The following is a 22,726-nucleotide window of genomic DNA, read 5'->3' as shown; positions in this document are numbered from 1 at the left end:
TCATTGTCAGCAGTGATGTCCTTTGCCGGCCGGAAAAATGAAGAAAGGGAGAGAAAGAGTGGGTGAAAGAGAGAGTTGCGTGGGGGTGAGGGGAGGGGTTGCGTGGTGGGTCTGTTTCAAAATTCCCATTTCATTTTTTTTTTTGTAATTGATAGTGACAGTGGAAATTCACTGTCACACGCCAAGTCCCATCCCCCTTTCCCCTTTTTTTTAATTTTTTTTTTTTAGGTTGTTACAAAAAATTTATATTTATTAATCTTGCCAACTCATAACTTACAATTCATAGCATATATAATTTATTATTTTTTAAAAAGTTATTAATTACTCAATAAACTTTAAACAATATTAAAATCATATTTAAAGACATAAAATTTCGAATTTAAGTCTCAATTAAAATTTATTATTAAAAAAAATTATAATTAAAAATTAAAATAAAATTTTTTAAATGTTAAGTTTTTAATAGATATTTGGGAAAGTGATTTTTAAAATGAATAATCAATCATTTAAGATTATAATTATGCCGTTAGAAATTATAATTTTAAAATTTTAATTATATCTAATATTTAATTATTAACCGTTTATTATTAATAACTAGTTATAACATTTACTTCAAATAACTATATTTAAAAAAAATAATAACAACCCGTTAAATCAGCTTTAAGTTTGAACATAAAAAATATTAGAAAATTTTAAAAAGATTTAATTTATTATAAATTATATTAATAATATAAAATTTATTACAAAACAATAAATTTATTAATTATTTATAAATATTTTAAAATTATAAATAACATAAAATTTGTTAAATTAATAATAGGATACTTTCTTATCCAAATCGTTCATTAATTTTTTTAAAAAAAGAAAAAAAAAAAAGAAAAAATCGTTCGCTGGTTTCAAGTGACGTGGCATTGGCACGCAATTTTACGAATATCAGTAACTTTCACGTTTCTTTCTTCTTCCTCTGCTGGTGATCCAAATTGGGTTGATTACCACTGCACCTCAATAATGATTGCTCGGAGAATTTGGCTCAAACGGCCTTCCGCCTCCGCCCCACGCTTTTTATTTCCCTACACTCCCCAAGCTTTGTCTCCGCCGTCGCCTTCGCTGCTCCCGGAGCTCAAACCTCCATCTCTAGGTGTTTCTTCGCTGCTGCCCTTCTGCAGCCACGCTTCGGCGCCGTTTCGATTGGTTAATAACTCTATCGACGTGAGTATCTGCTTCTTCTTTGTTTTTGTTTATATAAATAGAATTTCAAATTTACCTTTTGAATGTTAAATTTTTGTTTTTCTTGTATTTTTGGAATTTTTCCAGAGTGGCATTCAATATAGGGTGAATAGATGTTGCTTTTCGAGTCATGCTTTGGCGGATCTTCCAGTGGGTGGGATAGTTGATGTGCCTTTAGCGCAAACTGGTGAAGGTATCGCTGAATGTGAACTTCTCAAATGGTTCGTGCATCAGGCGAGTGATCTCTCTCTGAACTTCTCTCTCTTTTTTTCCCTGTTATTTTCACTTATCTAATGTTTCTTTTGCGATTGGTTGAATTTTTTCACTTCAAGTTTGGCCGTCTTCACAAATTGGGAGATTTGCTTTAAACTCAAATGTTCATGTGGATTAATGAAATTTCAGTATTTTCCAAGTTGTTTATGTAATTTGAAGTGAATTTCAATTACACAATCTGTCTTATTGCTATATGCATTCATTTATATCCAATAAACAACAGGAATGATTGTTTATACTGTCATTCTTGCAGGGCGATGAGGTTGAGGAATTTCAACCACTATGTGAAGTTCAGAGTGACAAAGCAACTATTGAAATAACAAGTCGTTACAAGGGGAAAGTAGCTCAAATTCTCTATGTTCCTGGAGACATTGTAAAGGTGAAAATCTACATTTGAAACTTATGCATATTAGAATTCACTTACATGTGTGATGTTGGCAAATTTGGTTGTGGCTGTGAGAAACAGTGATTAGTATTGTAGGTGGGATTAGCAACCTTCCAACAAGTGGGAGATGAGAGTTGGGAATTTTTCTTGAATTTAATCTAAAACCAATCAAACAAGTTGAATTGTTAGGAAATATAGGTTTTATAGCAGAAGCCTCTGTTCTAATCAAGGGAAATAGGTTTATTGAAAAAGGTTTTTCGACATTTACTCAAAAATTATAATGGGAAGAAAAAATGTGTGCCATTCACTGTAAAATTGTGTATTTCACTGTTAGGGAAAAAAAAAAGCTGTAACTCCTCGAAAATTGTAGTATGTGTCCATTAACTATCAGAATCTACACAGAAAAGAATATGGGATATAAGGATGTTGAAATTAGTTGTGAAAGGGAAGAATATCAATATAATATATATGCTGTTTGAATAAAAGTCAATATTATTGTAGGTTGGAGAAACTCTTCTAAAAATGATTGTCGAGGAATGTCAAGCTCCTGCACATGTGCATGATGATTTGGAAGATACAAAGCCACTTGGTTCCAAGCTGGAAAAAAGTCAAATTGATGGAGTCCTGTCGACACCAGCTGTTCGGCTCCTTGCAAAGCAATATAATATAAATTTAAATGATGTCCATGGAACTGGGAAAGATGGAAGGATACTAAAAGAAGACTTGCTTAAATATGGCATTCAGAAAGGAATAATTGAAGATTCATCTGGAACTGTGAAAGCTGATTCTGGGAACCAGTTTCTGGGGGAAAAAGAGAAATACTCGTATGCTTCAGCAGAAGTAGGACAACCTCATGAGGATAAGATAGTTCCCCTAAGGTAATATTAGATACAATAATCCTGGATATCATGATATTATCATTTAGAGGTCGAGCTCTAGACTGCACTTATGAACTGTCATATGAATCCCACTTATATGCATCTAATTGTGTTAATGCCTATCGACATAGTGTGGTGGAGTTCCCCCAAATCCTATATCTTTAATCATAAAATCTTAAAACTTCATTATAAATTACTAACTTACATTGTAAAATTTTAAGCCCTTTTGGTACAAAAGTCCAAATCTTTTAGTGTCCCTTTTACTAAATATCCTAGTAACTTCATTGTACAACATCAATTTTCTTTATGAACCCAAAAGCCTTTACCATAACATCCTCCTCCCTCCGCACAACACCCCCCCCCCAAAAAAAAAAAAAAAAACTCCACACCCATTTTTTTTCTTTTATGATGTATGATAATAATATCAGTATCTTGTCATTGGGCAATATTTAATTATTTTGAGTACAATACGTCCATTTATTATAGGCTTGCTAATATCCTAATCTATTTAAAGTTAAAAGCAAGTTAATTTTTAATTTTGTTATATTCTTTCAGGGGTTTCCAACGGACTATGGTGAAGACAATGTCCATGGCTGCAAAAGTTCCACATTTTCATTATGTAGAAGAGATTAATTGCAACGCATTAGTGGAGCTTAAAGCATCTTTCCAGAATAATAGTACTGATCCAGGCATCAAGCATACTTTCCTTCCATTATTGATAAAGTCACTTTCAATGGCCCTCAACAGGTATCCATGGATGAATAGTTCCTTCAATGATGAAGCAGTAGAGATGATTCTAAAAGGTTTGTTGATTTTATTCTGCCAAGTAGTTGCTAGTACATGGTGTATTGGCTGCTTTTGTGTTTCTGATGAGGAAGTCTTCAATAAATGATAAAAAAAACCATGAAGGTTTAGAATACCACTTAACATTGAGTAACTAAAACTTAGAATTGTGGAGCTGTACACAAAATCTCTGGAGGTCTAATATAGCTGGAAATTGGAGTTGCAGTCAACAAAGTGTTTGAAATGTCACTAGACAGAAGTATTTCATGCTAGATGGATCAATAACAATGCACCAATTTGTATTGCTTATAAAACCGCTGGAGATGATAAAATTTCCGTGAATATATAGACATATCTGGAATCTCTCCATTTGAGTATCTTGCTACAAGCTATCGCATGGGCAGATGGATACTTCCATACGTGTTTTTATATGTATGTTCCCTATAAATGGAAGTTTTGTAATTTGGTATCAAATGTTGATAACAATTTAGAGACTTGTAAGTTGGTGTCATTTGTATCGTGTTAAATATAATAAATTTTTATTCAGGGCTATAATGCCTCCTTTCTGTTCTGTCTTTTTCCTAACAGGAGTTATTGTTGAATATTATAGGTTCCCACAATATAGGAATTGCCATGGCTACTCCACATGGTCTGGTTGTGCCCAACATAAAGAATGTTCAGTCTCTTTCCATCTTGGAGGTTAGTTTCACATAATATTTCATCTGTATCATATACCACAACTATCACCTCTGGAGTTTGGAATTGATCCTGGCACTTGCACACTGTCAAGAAAAAGCATAAATTGTCATGTAATGTGATCTATTCACTCACAATTATTGCCTAAAGCCAATGCATGTGAAATGCTCAATTTGAATATCATTTTTCAAAGTGTAACAACATTAATAATGCAAATTTAGCTTGAAACTAGTGTTCTTTGAAATTGCAACCTACAATCTCTGTGTGCATGCTAGCAATTTAGATAGATTGTAAGCATGGACAAGGATGACCGTCGGCTAGTGATTTGATGAGTCTTGTTTAAGTTTTTTATTCATACTTTTGAGAATACTATGTTATTTTATTTCCCCTTCTACTGACATTCTAGAAAAATATGCATTTATTTAGATAACAAAGGAATTGGCACGGTTACAACAATTGGCAACGGAGAACAAGCTTAACCCTGAGGATATAACTGGTGGAACAATAACTCTAAGCAATATTGGTGCAATTGGTGGGAAGTTTGGTGCCCCTATCATCAACTTGCCTGAAGTTGCCATTATTGCTATTGGTAGAATTCAGAAGGTTCCACAGTTTGCAGATGATGGAAATGTGTATCCCGCATCAATCATGACTGTAGGTGACATGTCTTTCTTTGTTTATTTTTCATTTATATCTTTATGTGTGTGATTATAAGAGTGTTATCATAGTCAAATAATCTCGACATATAGGTCATACTGTGCTTATTACAGAATGATGATATGCCTGTGTGTCTCTAACATGGTATTTACTTTCTTCAGGTAAATATTGGTGCAGACCATAGAGTTCTGGATGGGGCAACAGTTGCAAAATTTTGCAATGAGTGGAAACAATTGATTGAAAAACCAGAATTACTCATGTTGTTTTTGAGATGATATGTTTTCATCTCATAGCCTCCTCTTTACTGTACATTTATTAAAAGGGAAACAAATAAAAGAAACGTTTTGTTCTGGAACTTGTATTAAGTGCCAAACTGCCAATAAGATTTAGAATAATGAACAGCAACTTTTATATTTGGACTGCTTAAAGTGCAAAGCTGTGCAATACCCCCCAATTTTTTGAAGAAATATCAATGTGGCTGTTATTAGAAATAAAAATAAAATTTATAATGTTTTGAGAAGAAAGTTTAATTTGGAATGGATTTATAAGTGAAGATTTGAAGTTTTTGGTGTAAAATGAATTTTTGAAAATATCAAAAACCAAATTGAAAATTTTCTTAAAAAAGTGGATAGCTTGTCGACTATCCAACATGATGAGACTTTTTCTAGCAACTTAAAAAAAAAAATTAGAGAGGAGAATCAGAAAAGAGAAAGAAAAAGTAAAAAAGAGGAAAGAAAGAAGAAGATGAAAAAGGAGGAGGGGAAATTGGTCGAATGTTTGGAGTCCTCTTGTAAGGTTGATCAAGGCAATAAAGTTTTCTTTCATCTAGATGGATTTGGTTTTCTTTCACTGTTGATTAAATATATTTAAGATCTATATGTAGAAGTTATGATTAAAATTTGATAATTTTTCGACGGTTAAAGATTGAATTTGAAAAAATAAATTTTTGAATTTAGATTATCTGATTTGAAATTTTGAATTTTGAGCTGCTAAAATTTAAGTAAACTAAATTATTAGAATGTTAAGAAAATTATAAAATTTAATAGAGATAATTTTTAGCATATCATGGTTATTGTGTTAAAATTTAATAAATTTTAGACTTGTAATTTAAGAGGGTGAGCTAAACTTTATAATTTATAAATTTTTATTATGCATTTTTTTCTTTATTAGATTATTCATTTTATGATCAGACTATATTTATTTAATTTTTTAAGTTGAATTTTTTTAAAATTTAATTATTAAATTGTAATTATAAAGACTTACCACAAATTTTAAAGATTTATGTTGAACAGAATCCTAGCACTAATCCAGTCCAAAAGTTGGATCATTGGCATATAATCTGTCAATAACGGCTGCTGCTTCAATACCGACTTCGGAATTTTGCAAGTTTATATTTGTGCATCCAGTTTATCCTTCGTGGATCCATAAACTGGAATTTTAGGACATGTTTGGTATTGACTGTGCTTTTATTTATTTATTTTTTCTTTATTTTAAAGTCAAAGAAATTTATATAAATGAAATTATTTATTTAATTTTTAAAAAATTTCTTAAAACTGAAAAACATAAAATAAAAAGACGTGAAATTCAAGAATTAATTAAATTTAATATAGATATTTAATTTAATAATTATTAATTTTTTAAAACTAATTATTATACTATAAAATTAAACTCATATTAAATTCATCAGAAATAAAAAATAAATATCTGAAATTTATTTATTTATTTATTTATTTTTGTGGTAACTCGGTTTCTATTTTTAGTTTTTAATAACATTTATTTTCAAAGAAATTGAAATTCATAATTCACACACAGCGTATTGTCAAAGTCTCAAAGGGACTCCAGCATTTGGGCTTTCTCCGTCGAAGAACGAAAGAAGAAAGAGAAATGGCGACGGCATCATCAGGCGTACAGAAGCTCCTGCAAGTTGGGACAAAGATCGTCGCCGTTGGCCGTAACTACGCCGCTCACGCCAAAGAACTCGGCAACGCCGTTCCTAAGGTAAAGATGGGTTCTTTCTGTTTTTATATTCAGATTTTCTTCTTAATCACAATTCAAATTGGAATTTTGAAACTTCAACTATCATCAGGAGCCGGTTTTGTTCCTCAAACCAACCTCGTCTTACTTGGAGAATGGAGGCACTATCGAGATTCCCCATCCCTTGGAGTCGCTGGATCATGAAGTGGAGCTCGCCGTCGTGATCGGCCAGAAAGCTCGCGATGTGTCCCAGACCACCGCCATGGATTACGTTGGAGGTACTTGCTGTCACTGATGGTTGATTATTGACACTAGGAAGCCACTTTTTTTCCCCTTTGTTCAAATGACTAAATTTATGAGATTTAAGTTGAAATAACTGATCAATTTTGGATTCTAGGTTATGCTCTTGCCTTGGATATGACTGCTAGGGAAATCCAAGCATCTGCCAAGGTAAAATTTCTGTATTCTGGCTATAAGTTAATTGGTGTAGGACCTGTTAGTTTCGAGATATGGGATCATTTCAAGAAGTAAACACTATGGCATTTCTTTAGTAGATCAATGTATTTGAATGCTTTGGGGTTGTACGCATCACGTAGTTGATGATTATTTGAACATTGTTTAAAATCTTGTATCTTTTGTTTGTATTAATTATTTTTAGTCTACACTTAATGAAATTTCTTTTCTTTCATATATATATATATATGTTAGGCATATATTTCCTTTTCTCTTCTTTTCGTTATTGTATATGAGCATTTCAGAATTTTATATGCAATCAATACCTCTTTCTGATTAACGCCTTTTTCATTTTACTATTTTTCAGTCTGCAGGGCTTCCATGGTCTGTGGCCAAAGGGCAGGATACATTCACACCTATTAGTTCTGTTGTAAGAAATGAAATGAATTGAAATTCCTTTTTATTTCGCTCTATTGTTTAAACATGTCAACATCAAACAAATTTTGAAGCCCTATAATTAGAATTGCCTTGCGATTCCAAGGTTTATTCTCAACACAAAATGAATGTGGGATTGGGATGGGTGGTGAGGGAGTTATGCAAGATAACCTTCAGTCATATTCACTTCTGTTTTTCTTTTCTTTTTGTAGTTCTGAGTTCTGAATATATGCACTAGTAGAATTTTACCTTTTTGCCTAACCATCATCTGATTTTGATATAGGATCACAGCTTCGATCTATCTAGTTGTTTTTTTTTTAATTTTTTTTTAATTTTTTTTTTAATTTTTTAATTTTTTCTCTTTTATCTGTATGTGTTATTGTACATGATGTTGTTTATCTTGCTTTAACTTTTGATTCTGCAAACACTTATTGCAGCTTCCCAAGTCAGCTGTCCCTGACCCTGATAACTTGGAACTGTGGTTAAAGGTGTCAGAATCATCTTTTTCTCATTCTTTGCTTTTTCTTTTTGAATGGGATTGTCAAATTGATCGAGGTCAAATGGATATGTTCTACCGCAGGTAGATGGAGATATGAGACAGAAAGGTTCCACCAAAGACATGATTTTTAAGATTCCTTATCTCATTAGTCACATAAGTTCAATCATGACACTTTTTGAAGGAGATGTAATACTAACAGGTACCATGCTGAACTTTTCCTTATTCATTTTTTAGATTTTGATATTTAGTAAAAAATTATGGTAATGTAGCTGCCCTTTACTAAGGTTTGGATACAATTTGATACTGAGTGAGAGCAATAGCATCCTCTTCCCATTGAAGTTTACTTGCAGATAGCCAAAGTCATAAGTTTGGTCTTTTAAATCTTGCATAATGAAGCATTCTTGCTGGATGTGATTTGTCTGTGCTGAGTAGTTAAGTGTTAAAGATCATGTTGAGATAGTTAAAGATCATGTTGAGATAGGTAAAGGTCATGTTTTTGTTGCCTTGGAATCTTTTTGTGCAGGCACTCCACAAGGCGTTGGCCCCGTAAAAGTAGGTCAAAAGATAACTGCTGGCATCACAGATCTTCTTGATGTTCACTTTAATGTTGAAAAACGCAGAAGGCCAGGAAGTTATTAAGCAAGGGGAAATTTTCTTTCAATTTCTGACTTAAAATAATGGCCGAGGCAGCTCCATTCGTGGCCTTGCTTTCCAGAATCGCCCAAACGGTGATGCATAAACATCAAACTATGTTTTTTTATGTTAAAATTTGGATTTCTAGGATGGAAAGATTTTACGACAGGGAGCTTGGTGTTGACCATCCTTTTGGAATGAAGTGATGATAATGTTATGAACACAGTTATGGAATTGCAATCCCAGTTGAAAGAACAAATATATTCAAGCTTTTGTGAGAAGAATAAACTATTGCCAACATAATTATCGATATTTCTGCATTCTTTGCATCTCACTTGAATTTTCTTTTGGTCTTGAATTATCACGTCTCATATGAAACCCAATATATTTGATGCACTGCCTTAAATAATCCATATTGCCATAATGGATTCAGGCACTATTGTTATCTGTTCTTAAGGTAAATTATCTTCTATGAGCAATATGGGATAAAACTTGAGGTTAAACAAAGGAAAGGGAACAATACTTATTTTGATCCTCCTGTAAAAAGTCAAGGAATACATGCCACCAGCTTAAGTTGTAAAGTAGCTACAAAGAGGCTTAACAGGAAAACCACACTCAAAATTATTTTTCAAACCACAGGAGCAAGCAATGCAAGCTCTCAAATATAGTCTCTGACAAAGACGACATTAGATGGCAAATCAGAACTTCTGAAAGAAATCATATATATGTTTAGTGATCTCCTCAGGCCTCTCCTGCTGGAGGAAGTGGGCAACTCCTTCCATAACAACTACTTCTTGCAACAATCGAACATCTCTCTTGAACCCACCCTTCTCTATATAATCCTTGTTACCTAAAGAATTGTAGGTAAGGTCCTGATCTCCAACAATGAACTTAACAGGTACTTTCACTTGAGCCCCCGTCCACGGCGCAGTGAGTTCCCAGTTTCTGTAATATTTTAGGGCAAAAATTAAGAACAAGTGGCAAGGGCAATCATGGTAAAAGTGGAGAAGGATTAAAGAAGAAATTAAAGTAGAAGGTAAATTTCAACTAAAATATTAATGTTGGTAATAAAACTTTTAGATGGGAAGCATACGAGTTCAAATTCCGGTAATAGTTCAATCCTCCAGTGAAGCCTGTCCTTTCAAATTTGCTGGTGTAATACTGCACATCTTCCTCAGACAACCAAGAGGGCAAGACAAGGGGCGTTTCTGCTGGGCGGCTAAAAACTTTACCTTTAGGAAAGAAAAGAGGACCTGGATGACGGTATGTTAGGAATTCCTTCACAATTCTCTGTGTACCAAGCTCTGCAAACTCAGCTTCTATATCTCCACGCTCCTGCAAAATCAACCACGCATCTTAATCAACATCTCCATCCTACAAATCCATTAAAACCCAATTGGTAGATAAACAAAACTGCAATTAATTAGGTGGAACAAATGCAAGATAACCCAGAAGACATTTGTTTCAAATTATCTACTGTTTAGATGCCTGTTCGAGTAAACAAATTGCCTAATCCTACCCACCTAAAATATCTACCCTTTCACTTCCAGAATCTTAATTTTATAATAACTTCCAGAAATAGATGAACAACAAAAAATTGAGGTCCCAACTTTCGAAACAGGACAAGATCTCTAGACTTCAAATAAAATAATGATCAATAGTAATCCATGCAAAAATTCAAGTACTTGATAAAGATTCAACAGCAATGCAGAAAACCCATAAAAAAATTAAAAAAAAAAAAAAACCTGAATTCTGCACATGTAGTAATCATCACCGTAAACAGCTCTAATCGCGTCCAAAATTTTCATCTTGGGGTTTCTAGGAGGAAAAGTCACGCTCAGATTAACCAAACCCTTGACTCTGTCAGGTCTAAACAGACACAAGAACCACGCCATGTAAGCTCCCCAGTCATGACCCACTACAAAAACCTTTTCCTGGTGGGGTGCCACGGTGTCCAAGAGCCCGATGAGATCACCGACGATGTGGAAGACGGTGTAGCTCCGCGGATCAGCCGGTACGTCGGTGTCTCCGAAGCCTCTCAAATCCGGTGCCACTGCTCGGTAGCCCAGAGTAGCCAGCGCCACAATCTGGTGGCGCCAGGAGTACCAGAGATCAGGGAATCCGTGAATGAAGAGAATCACTGGGCCGTTCACCGGACCCATCTCCGCTACGTGCATGTTTATGCCATTGACATTGAGAAATCTATGCTCTATAGCCTCCATTATCTCTATCTTAGCTTGACTGAGAGGGTTTGGTTTTAGTTCTTATGGTGTAATAATTTATCTAGAAAAATAAAAATGGGATTGTTAATAGAAAGACTGTCCCTAAGCTGGATAAAATATATATTTATATAATTAATTTTAGTCCAAATAAGAAAGGAATCACTTTGAGTCTAAATTACATAACAATTCATTAGTAATTCCATTTCACATAATTATTGGTTTCACTTTGCGTCTAAATTACATAATTATTGGTTTCACATAAATAAACAGTAATTCCATTTCATAATGACAGGCTTTGTCTTGTTAAGGCAACTTAATAAATTAATTTATTTTTATATTTTTAAAATATAAATTAATAATTAAATTTAATAATTATTAATTTGTGAATTTTTTAACAAATTAGAAAATGCTAACTATTACTGTTTGTTTCCTGGGAAAATGTAACGAAGATAATAAATATGAAGACATAAATTTTGGACATATTCTGATCAGCGTGATTGATCCGGAAACAGACAAGAGTGTACTTACTACTGTGCTTGGTGGTTAATTATGGAATACATTGATAACATTGAGAAATAATTTTTTTATATAAAAAAAATTAATAATATAAAAAAATATATTTTATATAAGAGCACTGATAAATAGTTCAATTTGAACTAGCTTAAATTATATTAATGTATATAATTTTACTATTATACCTTTAAAAGAAAGAGAGAAAACAGCTTAAAAATAACTTTAAAACTTAGAGTTTGTGAAGTAGTTCATTTCATGGCTCATGCAAAGGAAAACGTGCATGCAACAAGCTATTATTGCTTGCAGCTATGAACACCATTCAAGAACTGATGATTCGAGAAGTGTGTCTATTGCATTAATGCATGCACATATGAGCCACTACATGCAGCAATGATGAGCTAACATAATAAATTAGATTGTAGAGAATAATTAGATATAAATGTAAAAATAAATATTACTGGACATGATATACAATTTTAACAAATAAAATTTATATTTTTGAAAAAAATAATATATATACACTTTAGAGCTTGTATAATATATATGTATTTCATGCAATAAAATGTTAAATGAGGGTAAATAGCCCGATTGGCATAAAAGTACGCATTCTAGTATGGTTTAGGGTTCGAACCCTCTTTATATCAAATGTCATTTTTTTTCTATTTATAAGTACACCTAACATAATATATTCTTTATATATGTGTGTGTATATATATATATATATATATTTTCATTGATTTCAAAAGTGGATGAGGACTAATAGTCCGATTGGCACATGCTCCTAAGCATAAGACAGAGGTTTTAGGGTTCGATCTCTCCATTTTTTCCTTTTTTTTTTTTTTCTTTTGTGATCCTTTATAATTATTTTCATTCAAAAATATAATATTAAATTGTGATGATTGTAAGTATTTTTAAATCCTAATTAATATTTTTCCTTAAAATTATAATATAACAAATTTTTAGATTTAAAATTATAAAATATATATAAATCATTTATTTATATACACCTAATTTTACAGTATTAACACCACTTCACTACTACTATAATAATCACCTGTACAATGACTAATCGTTAAATCAACATCACTGCTACAATCACCACGTATACAATATTACCACGATAATTATCATTAAATCATCGTTTTTAATTTAAATATAGAGGGAGCTAGTTAAAGATATTTAGAGAATGATATAAATAAAAAGAGCTATAGACAGAGATATTAAGATTATAGTATATATAAAGATAAATAGATGGAGAGAGATAAAGATATGGAGAGAGATATATAGAAATGTATAAATCAGTATGTGTTGATTTTAAAATAACTCTTGTGTGTGTGTGTACAAAAATTTATCGGATGAGAGCTAGTAGTCCAATTGGCACATGCTCCTAAGCATAAGGTAGAGGATTTATGCATTTATATATATCTCTCTCCACATCTTTATCTCTCTCTCCCTCTATTTATCTTTATATATATATAATAATCTTAATATATCTATCTATAATTCATTTTATATCTATCATTCTTTAAATATTTTTTACTATCTCTCTCTATATTTAAATTAAAAATAATGATTTAATTATAATAATGATGGTAATATTATACACGTGGTGATTATAGTGGTAGTGCTGATTTAACTATTGATCGTTATATAGGTGATTATTTTAATAGTAGTGAAGTGGTGTTAATACTATAAAACTATATGTATATAAGTAAATGATTTATATATATCTTATAATTTTAAATATAAACATTTGTTATAAATTTTAAGGAAAAGTGTTAATTAGGGTTTAAAAATACTTCCAATTATTACAATTTAATATTATATTTTTTAATGAAAAAGAATTATAAATAATCATAAAGAAAAAAAAAGGGCAAATGAAATATTCGAACCCTGAACCTTCTACCTTATGCTTGGGAGCATGTGCAATCAGGTTATTAGCCCTCATCCGCTTTTCAAATCAACGAAAATATATATACATATATAAAGAACGTATTGTGTTAAGTGTGCTTATAAATGAAAAAAAAATAACATCTAACATAGAGAGGGCTCGAACTTTGAACCACGCTGAGATGCGTGCTTCTATGCTAGTTAAGCTACTTACCCTCATCCAACATTTTATTGCATGAAATATATATATATTATACAAGCTCTAGTGTGTGTGTTTGTATATATATATATATATATAATATTTTTTTTCGAAAATATAAATATATATATATATAATTTTTTTTCAAAAATATAAATTTTATTTGTTAAAAGTGTATATTATATCAAGTAATATTTATTTTTACATTTATATCTATCTATATCTATATAATTTGTAAGTAAATGATTTAAATAACGATAATAATGGTGATTGTAAACCGTGGTGATTTGAGTGTTTATGGAGTATATATGATTTAAAAAATATATATATATATATTAATATTTTATATACTGAAAAAATATAAATATAATTAGTTTGACCGTCACCCTACATACACTAACCCACCACCGCCATCATTATCACTCTAACACCACTATCAAATTTCAAATAAATTTTACTATGATACTTACTTTAATATCAATATTTATTGTTATAATATTTAATTTCATTTTGAAAATGCTATTTACTTCATTTCAATTAATATATATTAAATTTATATGATATTTCAAGTTAAAAAAAATAAATATAAAAGTATAACTTATCATTAAAAATCAATATATCTTATCTTATAATAAATATATTATATGTAATAGTTTATAGTATACAATATCTTTAAATTTGTATGTTTTCTATAGCATTAATTTTTAGAGTTTCAACAATTGCTACTATCTTAATTTGATATTGAAAAATGTTGTTTGGTGAGTAGATATTGAATGAAGAGATTTTATAGTCAAGTGGCTTATAAATAAGCTAAATAGCTCACAAGTCATCATAAATGACTCATATATTAAAAGGGTAAAATAATAATAAATTTTAATTTAATTATCAATATATCATTTTGAATTAACTCAATTTGAATCGTGTAACATTTTTGTTTATATAACTGGGATAATGTATAGGATTAAATATTTTTAATAATTTTTTAGTGGGCGACACCAGTGATGAGCTGCCACCTAAAGCGCATTCAAAGAAGACGGGAATATATTGAGGCCCGAGGCATGTTATTTGGCAACGTGCTGTGCGTTGATTATGGGACTTTGATGACAGCGTTGTGGCTGTAATTAAGTCACTTATCTTAATGTAACAAGATAAGAAACATGTATCACGAAATTTATCTTCTATTGCTTTAATAAAAAAAAAATGGACCCTCTCACTTCGTGAATGAGATGCGTGTTCCAATTTTTGTAATCATTTGATTTGCACTTTTAAATTTAAGATTTTATAATTTTAAAAATAATTTTAATATTATTTAAAAAATAATTTAATATTATTAAAATTTTGTGATACTGTAAAAATAGTAAAATCTCTTTTAAAATAAAATTTATTATTTTTCATATAAATTCTTTTAACAAAAATAAAAGGAGAAGGGAGAAGGGATTGCGTATTTTTTACGCTTAAATTAAAAGAAAATAATGAAAAAAATATTATATTTTTATTATTATATTCATATTAAATAATATGTGGAATGTATTAAATTAAATATTATAATAGAGTATTTATAATTTTTTTTTACTTTTTATAACTGAATAATTTTCTTTATTCAATATAGATATTTATATGATAAAATTATACTAGTAAAATAATTATTTTTTCGGACTCTTTGTTATATATATTTGAATAAACAATTTAACTCTACATACTTTAATGTAAACTTAAAAATTAAAAAAATAATTTATATACGTTGTTTTGTTATAATTTCTTAAAATTCATTTTACTAACTTTTTTTTCTCTTTTAATAAAATGTTATAAAAATAATTAAATTAAATTAAATAATATTTTATTATAATTTAAGTGATTTAATTAATTTTTTAATTATTATATAAAAATCTTAAAACACTGATAAAAGTGAATGAATGAAATAATAAAAAAAATTCATTACCAGTGTGCTTCAATTTAACAATTCAATCATTAATGGGCTTCCCATATAATATTTATTTCGTTCACTATTATCTGTCACTTGATTTATCCAAATTTACCTGTTACTTTAAGAAAATTAAGATGCATTAATTGATTTTTTTTTTTTTTTGTAATTTTACTCTTATCTTAATATAATAATTATTTATATAATTTAATAAAAAATGGGGACTCTGGCAGTTTGAAAATTAAGAAATCGGTTGAATTTGTCATTATATTAAAAAGCACTCAATCAGTACAATGTAATTCATCTATTAAAAATATTCTTAAAACGGCAAAGTTTTATAATAAAATTTTAATAATAACATCAATTACAAATGGGCCTTATGTGAATTCCATTTACACTAAATAATAAATTCTACTAATACATGGTGTAACTGCTGTGAGTCCTTAGTTTATGCATGTTTTTACCCATAAGTATATAAGAAAAAAACTGAAACCAATTCAATTTGATAAAAACTTGGAATCAAACCAAACTAAAATTAGACAGAGACCATAAATAAATTGGAACCGAATGAACTCTATAGTTTTAATTTTGATATCTTAAATTTTGAACCAAAATTGCCGGTTCAAATGGGTTCGGCGGCCACCCTTGGGCTAAGGCAAAGTATATCAAGCGCAATGATAACATGCCGGCTCTCCTAGGGGAAGTTGGAACTGTATCCTAATGGGTTGTTTTCACTTTGTAAGGAGCAAGGTCCATGATGTGAAAAAGGACGAAAGCTACCAATCGAAGTGCCCGAAACATATTGCTTTACGGTAGAGCTGACTGGTATTTTCACATTGGATGGATGAGCTGCATACTGGGGTATTTCTCCTCCTCCACTCCATCCATACCATAACATACATGATTAATCTCCACCAACCTGTCCAGGGTTTAAAATAGATGAGATTGTCGGCACTGAATTAAAAAATACCAACCTTTCGAATTTAATAATAAGTAATTAAACAAATTGGTAGTTGCAGAACTTCTTCATTACCCACACCACATTATATAGTTAAAGATAATGATTTTTTCTTGCATTAAACACACATAAAGGAAGGAGGTCTTTGCATCTTCCAAAACCTATGCTCTACCCATGTCACCCAAACCCCATATCACAAGGCAGCTCTACACATCTGCCTTTCCCACTTCAATTTTATTCACAGGATCTGTGCTAAAAGTGGATATATTGATCTAAAGCATAAAAGCGACAAGCTTTCAAGGGTCTTTTTAAAAAAATAAAGGAAATTTTTTAATAATTTATATTAACAAATAAAATAATCCAACCACTAATTAAAAAGCCTCGTGAAAGTTGGCGAATAAAGAAGGGAGAAAATGAGTGGAGGCGACTTAGTCAAACCACCGAGTTACTATTAGTTGCGGAACTCAATAATCCAATCCAATCATCCTCCAAAAGGATCAAACACCTTTTGAAGCTTGAACTTCCCAAAATCTGGAAAAAAAAAAAAAAAGAAAAAATCCAAGAAAATAATAATAATAATAATAATAATAATAATGGTTAAGCCCCACAAATCAAAACCCACACCCATCATTACTTACCAAACAAGTAGTAGTCACTAGTCAGTAACAATGTGACATCTTGAAACAGAAACTGCACAGAGCTAAAAAAGACTTAAAAGCTGAAACATTTTAATTAAGTGACCAAATATATTGGCATAGCAGAAGTGGACATCCTCTGCTGCTGCTGCTCCCTGTTAAGCTCCCTCAGACTCAAATAAGGTATCTCCAAATCACCCCTCCTCTCCGTAGTCAGATTTCCGGCGAGCGGACCCGATGATGGGCGGTTGGTGGTCCTGTGTGGAGTACTTGAACCACTTATACTTTCAGTTATGTACACAGGACCCGATACTGATGCCCTGAATGCTCGAGCCCTAGCTTTATGGACATCTTCTTCATCGGAAAGATCGTTATTATGGTGGCCGTAGATCCACTTCCATTTGAAAAATAAGAAGGCTTTTCTCCACCACCGTTTCTTCTTGGTCTTGTGGATCTTTCTGTTAGAGTCATCTTTGGAGATGGGTTTCTGGAGCTTGAAATGCAAAGAGTCTACAGACCTCACTGTCTCACGCTTGTGCTTTCTTGCTTCTTCCAAGAACTTTGTTTCAACACAAAAACAACTTAATGGGTAAGTGTCAAAAAGTACTTGAAATCATATAACAAAAAAAACAGAGTAATAAACTAATACAGGAGTGAGACCTGAAAGAAGTCGATTTGTGGGTCAAAGCCATAATCGCTGAAGTGATGAGGCTCAGGCATACGGAATATGGGAGACTTATTAGCTATCTCGGTGTTTTCAAAGCCCTGCTTTTGTTGATTTCAATTTATTGCTGCAGGGTCACACGAGGAGGCCGTAGACAGAGAGAAGTAGAGAGGCCCGTGCGATTTTTAGGCTTGGGGACTCAAGGTGGTGATGGGAATGGACGCTGGAGAATAGGGAAGGGATCTATTAGTTTAAACTTGTGATGGGCAATGGCTACGATCTCTTTATTTATTATAATTTCTCTTATTTAACACCATTTAAGAAAGGCCGTCTAGTTTACAAACTTGTGCCCGTGAGCTGTATGCTTTTGCTTGTTCTCTCTTTCCCCGCATGCTTTTGCCCTTAGGTTTTTGGTTTTTTTACCAAAATGGTGGAATAAAAAAAATTATATAAAAAAAAGTGATTTTGAATTTAATTACTAAAAAAGGAAGAATTACATTGAAATAAAAAATAGAACAGCAAAACGTTAATTATAATTGCATTTTGAGAGTTTAAACATTATTATAAATAGTATATAAATATTAAAAGAAAAATTAAAAAATAGCGTTTGATTTTTATTTTAATATTTTAATTATTTTATTTTATATTTTAAATAAAATAAAAATATTATTTTAATTAATATTATATATTATAATATTTTTATTATAAAAAATTATTTTTAAAATTAAAATTAAATTAAATTTTAATTAAATAAAAAATTAAAATATAAAATAAAAGCTCAACGTTAGTTATAATAATTTTTAATTATTTTATTTTATATTTTAAATAAAATATAAATATTATTTTAATAAATAATATTATAATAATTAATATTATAATATTTTTATTATGAAAATTATTTTTTAACTTAAAATTAAATTAAATAAAAATAAATAAAAATTCAAATACTAAAATTTATTAAAATAAAATAATTAAAAAATTAAAAAAAATTAGATGCTTCTGTAAGTAAGTAGCATCCGGTGGTTTTAGTTTTTTTTAATTATTTTATTTTATATTTTAAATAAAATATAAATATTATTTTAATAAAAATATTATAATAATTAATATTATAAATTATAATATTTTTATTATAAAAAATTATTTTTTAATTTAAAATCAAATTAAATAAAAATTAAATATATAAAAATTTATTAAAATAAAATAATTAAAAAATTAAAAGAAAAATTGGATGCTACGATGTTTAATTTTAATTTTTTAATTATTTTAAACAGCATTTAATTTTAATTTTAATTATTTTATTTTATATTTTAAATAAAATATAAATATTAGTTTAATAAAAATATTATAATAATTAATATTATAAATTATAATATTTTTATTATAAAAAAATTATTTTTAAATTAAATTAAATTAAATATTTGACCTGATTAAATTTCATTGAAATAAATAATTTGAGTATTATGATCGAATTAAGAAAGAATTTAAAATTAAAAAATAATATTTATATTAACTTCATACTATTAATTAAGATTTATAAATTTAAATAAATTTAGTCATCATTTAAGTGATAATGTTATAATTTGAGATGAACTTAAATATTAAAAATAATAATTAAATTCAAATAAAATGATTTCCGTGAGCACCCAACAGTTGCGCATCAATCCCATAAATGCTTTAGAATTGTGGTAGATAAGAAGGTAGCTAACAAAGCATCACTTATTTATTCACCCACAATACTATTTGGGAGAGGAAAAGGATACTATAAATTTGATAGTGCCACGGCCGTGTACGATTTTGTAATAATACAATACCTATACTTTCATTTTTGCATACCAAACTTGAATGCAGAGATTGGACGCCATTAATAATCATCTCTTTCCCTCAACTAAAATGGGTAATGATTTTCAGAGAGTTTTTCATACATCAAAATGTATACTGCACACGGGAAAAACTCAAACACATAATACAATTCAATACAACCAAATATAAATATAGTAATAAATAATAAGTTAATTAAACAATATATATATATATATTTTAATTTCATTAGCCATAGAATCACCATTATTGTTCTTGCTTTAAGGTTATCATTTGAAAGTTGAATCTTGTTGTTGATGGAAACATTAAAAATACAAAACTGGCCCTGGGCCTTTGGGGAGCAGCTTTACGCAAGCTCACCCAAACCCAGCAAGTATACGTTGCCAACCGCTACGAGACTACAACTCCTTCGGAACCCCGTCTGCTCTCTCTATCCAAGGCCAACCCAAGCAAAGGACATTTTAGACAATTCATAAAAGCACCGCGTCCGTCAACCCTGGCGGCTCGGGTCTGCTTTTAGACCATGAAACGCTGCTAAAAACAGTCTTAATATCAAAGAAACCCTCAGGAAAATTCCTCCTCTTCTCTTACTCCTTTCTGATCTCTCACCTACTAAAAGCCCCCTTCCACTCTCCTCTTTCTTTCTCACCAAACACTCTCACTATGGATTCAGACCAAGGAATTCCCAGCAATGAATACTACAGCAAAGGCTATTCTTTAAGCGGTAGGATTATGCTAACCGCGATTGTTATCCTCTTCTTTGTGATAATTATGACTGCTTGTCTCCACCTCTACGCCCGCTGGTACCTCCTCCATGCTCGCCGCCGTCAAGTTCGCCGTGCCCGGAGCCGTCGCACTAATCTCATATTTTATGTTGATCCCTCCAACCCCGCAGCCGCCCATATTACCATTCCCTCCCGTGGACTGGATGCTGCAGTTCTAAAGTCGCTGCCGGTATTTGTTTATTCTTCCAAAACTTACCCAGATTCGATTGAGTGTGCCGTTTGCTTATCCGAATTCGAAGAGAACGAAAAGGGCCGGATCTTACCCAAATGCAACCACAGCTTCCATATTGAGTGCATCGACATGTGGTTCCATTCTCACTCCACTTGTCCTCTCTGCCGCTCCCCTGTTGAACCCGTACCTGAAAAATCTGCCCAGTTAGATTCCTCGATGAATGTTACTGAAAACGGTTCCAGCTCCGATTTAAGCGCCACCTGCCAGCATGAGGAAGACCATGTGGGTGCATCTACTTCGTCTTTTGGGGGTCGAAGGAAACCAGCGGAACTGGTGGGTGTGACAATAGAAGTACCCAGAAGAACTGGTAATTTCGAAGACGAGTTAGTGACCGAGTCACCGACTTATAGATCGCCGATGAGTCGTATGTTGTCTTTTAGGAGGATTCTGAGCAGAGAAAGAAGAGGTAATATGTCTCCCTATTCAGGGAATCCAACGAGTTATGTTGGGTTAGTGAGCGAGTCAGACCTGGAAAGAGGCAGAGATGAGGCAAACTCAGTGGTGTGAGCAAAGTGTCACGTCGTGTGTACACCAGAGGGCGTTGAATGAGAAACATCCGGGTACCGTCAGCTGTAGCTAGACTCGACTCGGTTGGAAGCGATTAATATTAGAAGAGGGCGATTGATGTGCAGGTGGCAGTGGATGGGCCCTGCCGTAAAAATTCATGCCAGCGTTGGTTGCCTGTGTATAATTTCATAGCATTTATTGATTTTTTTTAATTATAATATTAAAATCTTTTTTTAAAAATCACCTGGCATTTATTGGGGCTTCGCCATACGTCTTAAGTAGATCCAGCCAGAGTGGCCAGAACCGATTGGGTAAAGGCTATGAAGAAATTGAGAAACCTTTGACGAGTTGCTGCTTGCTGGAATATTGGGGGTGCATTTCCTGCCTCATCTAACCGAGTGATGATAGTGCGTGGGCTTATATGAAGTCATACTAGTCAATCACATCTTTAACATAATGCTTTCTTTCACAAGAAAGTTAGCCTTCCATCTAATCATCTTTCAAGTTTACTTCCCCCCAACATTTTGCAAGTGTGAATCTTTATTGGACCATTTATGATTATATTATTCAGCATAAGCAAATGACAAGAGCTCTATTAGATGAAACTATTGAAAGGAGAGATGTTGGAGACTTGTAGGATGAAAAGGGTTATACAAGGATAAAATTTTTATATTAAAAAAAAATGGGATGAATGATAGACATATAAGTCAGAAGAATCTATAAACTCATCGTTTTAAAGTTTTAGAGTTGAATGTGATGTCGAGTCTGTGAATGCATTTTTTTACAAAGCCCATAAAAAAAAAATTCTCTTCAGATGTTTTGACTCTCAAAATCTCTTACAGTTATTGTTGAATTATAATATCAAATTTGAGATTTTATAATCATGAAGATAAATATTAATATAACAAAATTAAACCTTATTAATTAAAGAAAAAAAAATCAATTTAAGCAAAAAAAAAAAAAAACTTGTTTTCAAAAAAGTTTTTTAGAGTTTTTTTTTTTAGAATTGTAAATATTGTATTACCAAGGTCCATAAGGCAAAATATAGAAGGTTAAGAATAAACCAAAAACACATTAAAAAACCCAAGCTCAGCATCTAGAATTTGCAAGAAACAAACCCAAACCCATAAAAACCTAACACAACCCAACTATTAACCCTAAGAGACCGATGAACAGAATCTCTAACACCCATTCAACTCTGCCGTTCCTTATAGCCTCCAGAACTGAAGCAGAAGACTGGAAAGTGGGCAGAGCTTGTGACCTCTCAATCTCATATGGTATGGAGGGGGGAGGGGGGGGTGGTGTGGGGGTGGGTTTGCCGCCAAAAGATCCTAACTCAACTACCCCAAGTTACCCATATTCACACATGCAAATAAACCCTCTACAGAGCAATGGCCTCCGATGACAATGTGCCTCTCCGACGGACCAAAGCCACAAACATATCAAGTTTAGAAAGCTCTCACCAAGACATGCAGATTTGCAGAAACAACAC

At 31.4% G+C, this 22,726-nt stretch overlaps 5 protein-coding genes across 8 annotated transcripts; 3 read left to right on the top strand and 2 right to left on the bottom strand.

Moving 5' to 3' along the window:
- Positions 1-872: 872 nt before the first annotated feature.
- LOC110633096 (lipoamide acyltransferase component of branched-chain alpha-keto acid dehydrogenase complex, mitochondrial) lies at positions 873-5,309 on the top strand. 2 transcript variants are annotated; one of them, XM_021781569.2, is made up of 8 exons: positions 873-1,206; positions 1,312-1,458; positions 1,751-1,876; positions 2,384-2,760; positions 3,316-3,563; positions 4,154-4,242; positions 4,666-4,893; positions 5,058-5,309. In XM_021781569.2, exons 1-8 carry the CDS (start codon positions 1,006-1,008, stop codon positions 5,169-5,171), a joined length of 1,530 nt encoding a protein of 509 aa, XP_021637261.1. In that variant the 5' UTR covers positions 873-1,005; the 3' UTR covers positions 5,172-5,309. The 2 variants fall into 2 exon arrangements, with proteins under 2 accessions (XP_021637261.1, XP_021637262.1); XM_021781570.2 differs by having other exon boundaries at positions 933-1,206; positions 4,666-4,897.
- A 1,375-nt stretch (positions 5,310-6,684) lies between these two features.
- Positions 6,685-9,202, top strand: LOC110633057 (probable acylpyruvase FAHD1, mitochondrial). Its single transcript, XM_021781505.2, has 7 exons — positions 6,685-6,894; positions 6,983-7,148; positions 7,268-7,320; positions 7,691-7,753; positions 8,196-8,246; positions 8,339-8,456; positions 8,781-9,202. The coding sequence occupies exons 1-7, from the start codon at positions 6,781-6,783 to the stop codon at positions 8,894-8,896; spliced, it is 681 nt and encodes a 226-aa protein (XP_021637197.2). The 5' UTR covers positions 6,685-6,780; the 3' UTR covers positions 8,897-9,202.
- A 186-nt stretch (positions 9,203-9,388) lies between these two features.
- LOC110633056 (uncharacterized) lies at positions 9,389-11,218 on the bottom strand. The gene is made up of 3 exons (XM_021781502.2): positions 10,636-11,218; positions 9,984-10,225; positions 9,389-9,835 (listed from the first exon to the last, which is right to left on the bottom strand). The coding sequence occupies exons 1-3, from the start codon at positions 11,110-11,112 to the stop codon at positions 9,589-9,591; spliced, it is 966 nt and encodes a 321-aa protein (XP_021637194.2). The 5' UTR covers positions 11,113-11,218; the 3' UTR covers positions 9,389-9,588.
- Positions 11,219-16,192: 4,974 nt separating this feature from the next.
- LOC110633021 (uncharacterized) lies at positions 16,193-18,201 on the bottom strand. Of its 3 annotated transcripts, none has more exons than XR_009148087.1 (3): positions 17,889-18,201; positions 17,232-17,787; positions 16,193-17,124 (listed from the first exon to the last, which is right to left on the bottom strand). XR_009148087.1 is itself a non-coding variant. In XM_021781453.2 (2 exons), exons 1-2 carry the CDS (start codon positions 17,946-17,948, stop codon positions 17,326-17,328), a joined length of 522 nt encoding a protein of 173 aa, XP_021637145.1. In that variant the 5' UTR covers positions 17,949-18,201; the 3' UTR covers positions 17,159-17,325. The 3 variants fall into 3 exon arrangements, 1 of the variants encoding a protein (XP_021637145.1); XR_009148088.1 differs by having other exon boundaries at positions 16,193-16,554; XM_021781453.2 differs by lacking the exon at positions 16,193-17,124 and having other exon boundaries at positions 17,159-17,787.
- Positions 18,202-20,154: 1,953 nt separating this feature from the next.
- LOC110633102 (RING-H2 finger protein ATL2) lies at positions 20,155-21,474 on the top strand. Its single transcript, XM_021781577.2, has one exon. The coding sequence runs from the start codon at positions 20,374-20,376 to the stop codon at positions 21,232-21,234; it is 861 nt and encodes a 286-aa protein (XP_021637269.1). The 5' UTR covers positions 20,155-20,373; the 3' UTR covers positions 21,235-21,474.
- The last annotated feature ends 1,252 nt before the right edge of the window (positions 21,475-22,726 follow it).

Source organism: Hevea brasiliensis, chromosome 4, assembly GCF_030052815.1.
Source record: "Hevea brasiliensis isolate MT/VB/25A 57/8 chromosome 4, ASM3005281v1, whole genome shotgun sequence".
Taxonomy (NCBI): domain Eukaryota; kingdom Viridiplantae; phylum Streptophyta; class Magnoliopsida; order Malpighiales; family Euphorbiaceae; genus Hevea; species Hevea brasiliensis.
Note: the sequence above shows the minus strand (reverse complement) of the source record. Positions and strands in the feature narration are given on the sequence as shown.

What these genes read in the sequence shown, in the direction of transcription:
- LOC110633096 (XM_021781569.2), top strand. Translation starts at nt 1,006, where the DNA reads ATGATTGCTCGGAGAATTTGGCTCAAACGGCCTTCCGCCTCCGCCCCA. An exon ending in TGGTTAATAACTCTATCGAC is followed by an intron (nt 1,207 to 1,311) that starts GTGAGTATCTGC and finishes GAATTTTTCCAG; the next exon opens with AGTGGCATTCAATATAGGGT. An exon ending in ATCCCGCATCAATCATGACT is followed by an intron (nt 4,894 to 5,057) that starts GTAGGTGACATG and finishes TACTTTCTTCAG; the next exon opens with GTAAATATTGGTGCAGACCA.
- LOC110633057 (XM_021781505.2), top strand. Translation starts at nt 6,781, where the DNA reads ATGGCGACGGCATCATCAGGCGTACAGAAGCTCCTGCAAGTTGGGACA. An exon ending in AAATCCAAGCATCTGCCAAG is followed by an intron (nt 7,321 to 7,690) that starts GTAAAATTTCTG and finishes ACTATTTTTCAG; the next exon opens with TCTGCAGGGCTTCCATGGTC. An exon ending in AGGAGATGTAATACTAACAG is followed by an intron (nt 8,457 to 8,780) that starts GTACCATGCTGA and finishes CTTTTTGTGCAG; the next exon opens with GCACTCCACAAGGCGTTGGC.
- LOC110633056 (XM_021781502.2), bottom strand. Translation starts at nt 11,112, where the DNA reads ATGGAGGCTATAGAGCATAGATTTCTCAATGTCAATGGCATAAACATG. An exon ending in ACTACATGTGCAGAATTCAG is followed by an intron (nt 10,226 to 10,635) that starts GTTTTTTTTTTT and finishes TTGATTTTGCAG; the next exon opens with GAGCGTGGAGATATAGAAGC. An exon ending in TATTACCGGAATTTGAACTC is followed by an intron (nt 9,836 to 9,983) that starts GTATGCTTCCCA and finishes AAAATATTACAG; the next exon opens with AAACTGGGAACTCACTGCGC.
- LOC110633021 (XM_021781453.2), bottom strand. Translation starts at nt 17,948, where the DNA reads ATGCCTGAGCCTCATCACTTCAGCGATTATGGCTTTGACCCACAAATC. An exon ending in CACAAATCGACTTCTTTCAG is followed by an intron (nt 17,788 to 17,888) that starts GTCTCACTCCTG and finishes GTTGAAACAAAG; the next exon opens with TTCTTGGAAGAAGCAAGAAA.
- LOC110633102 (XM_021781577.2), top strand. Translation starts at nt 20,374, where the DNA reads ATGGATTCAGACCAAGGAATTCCCAGCAATGAATACTACAGCAAAGGC.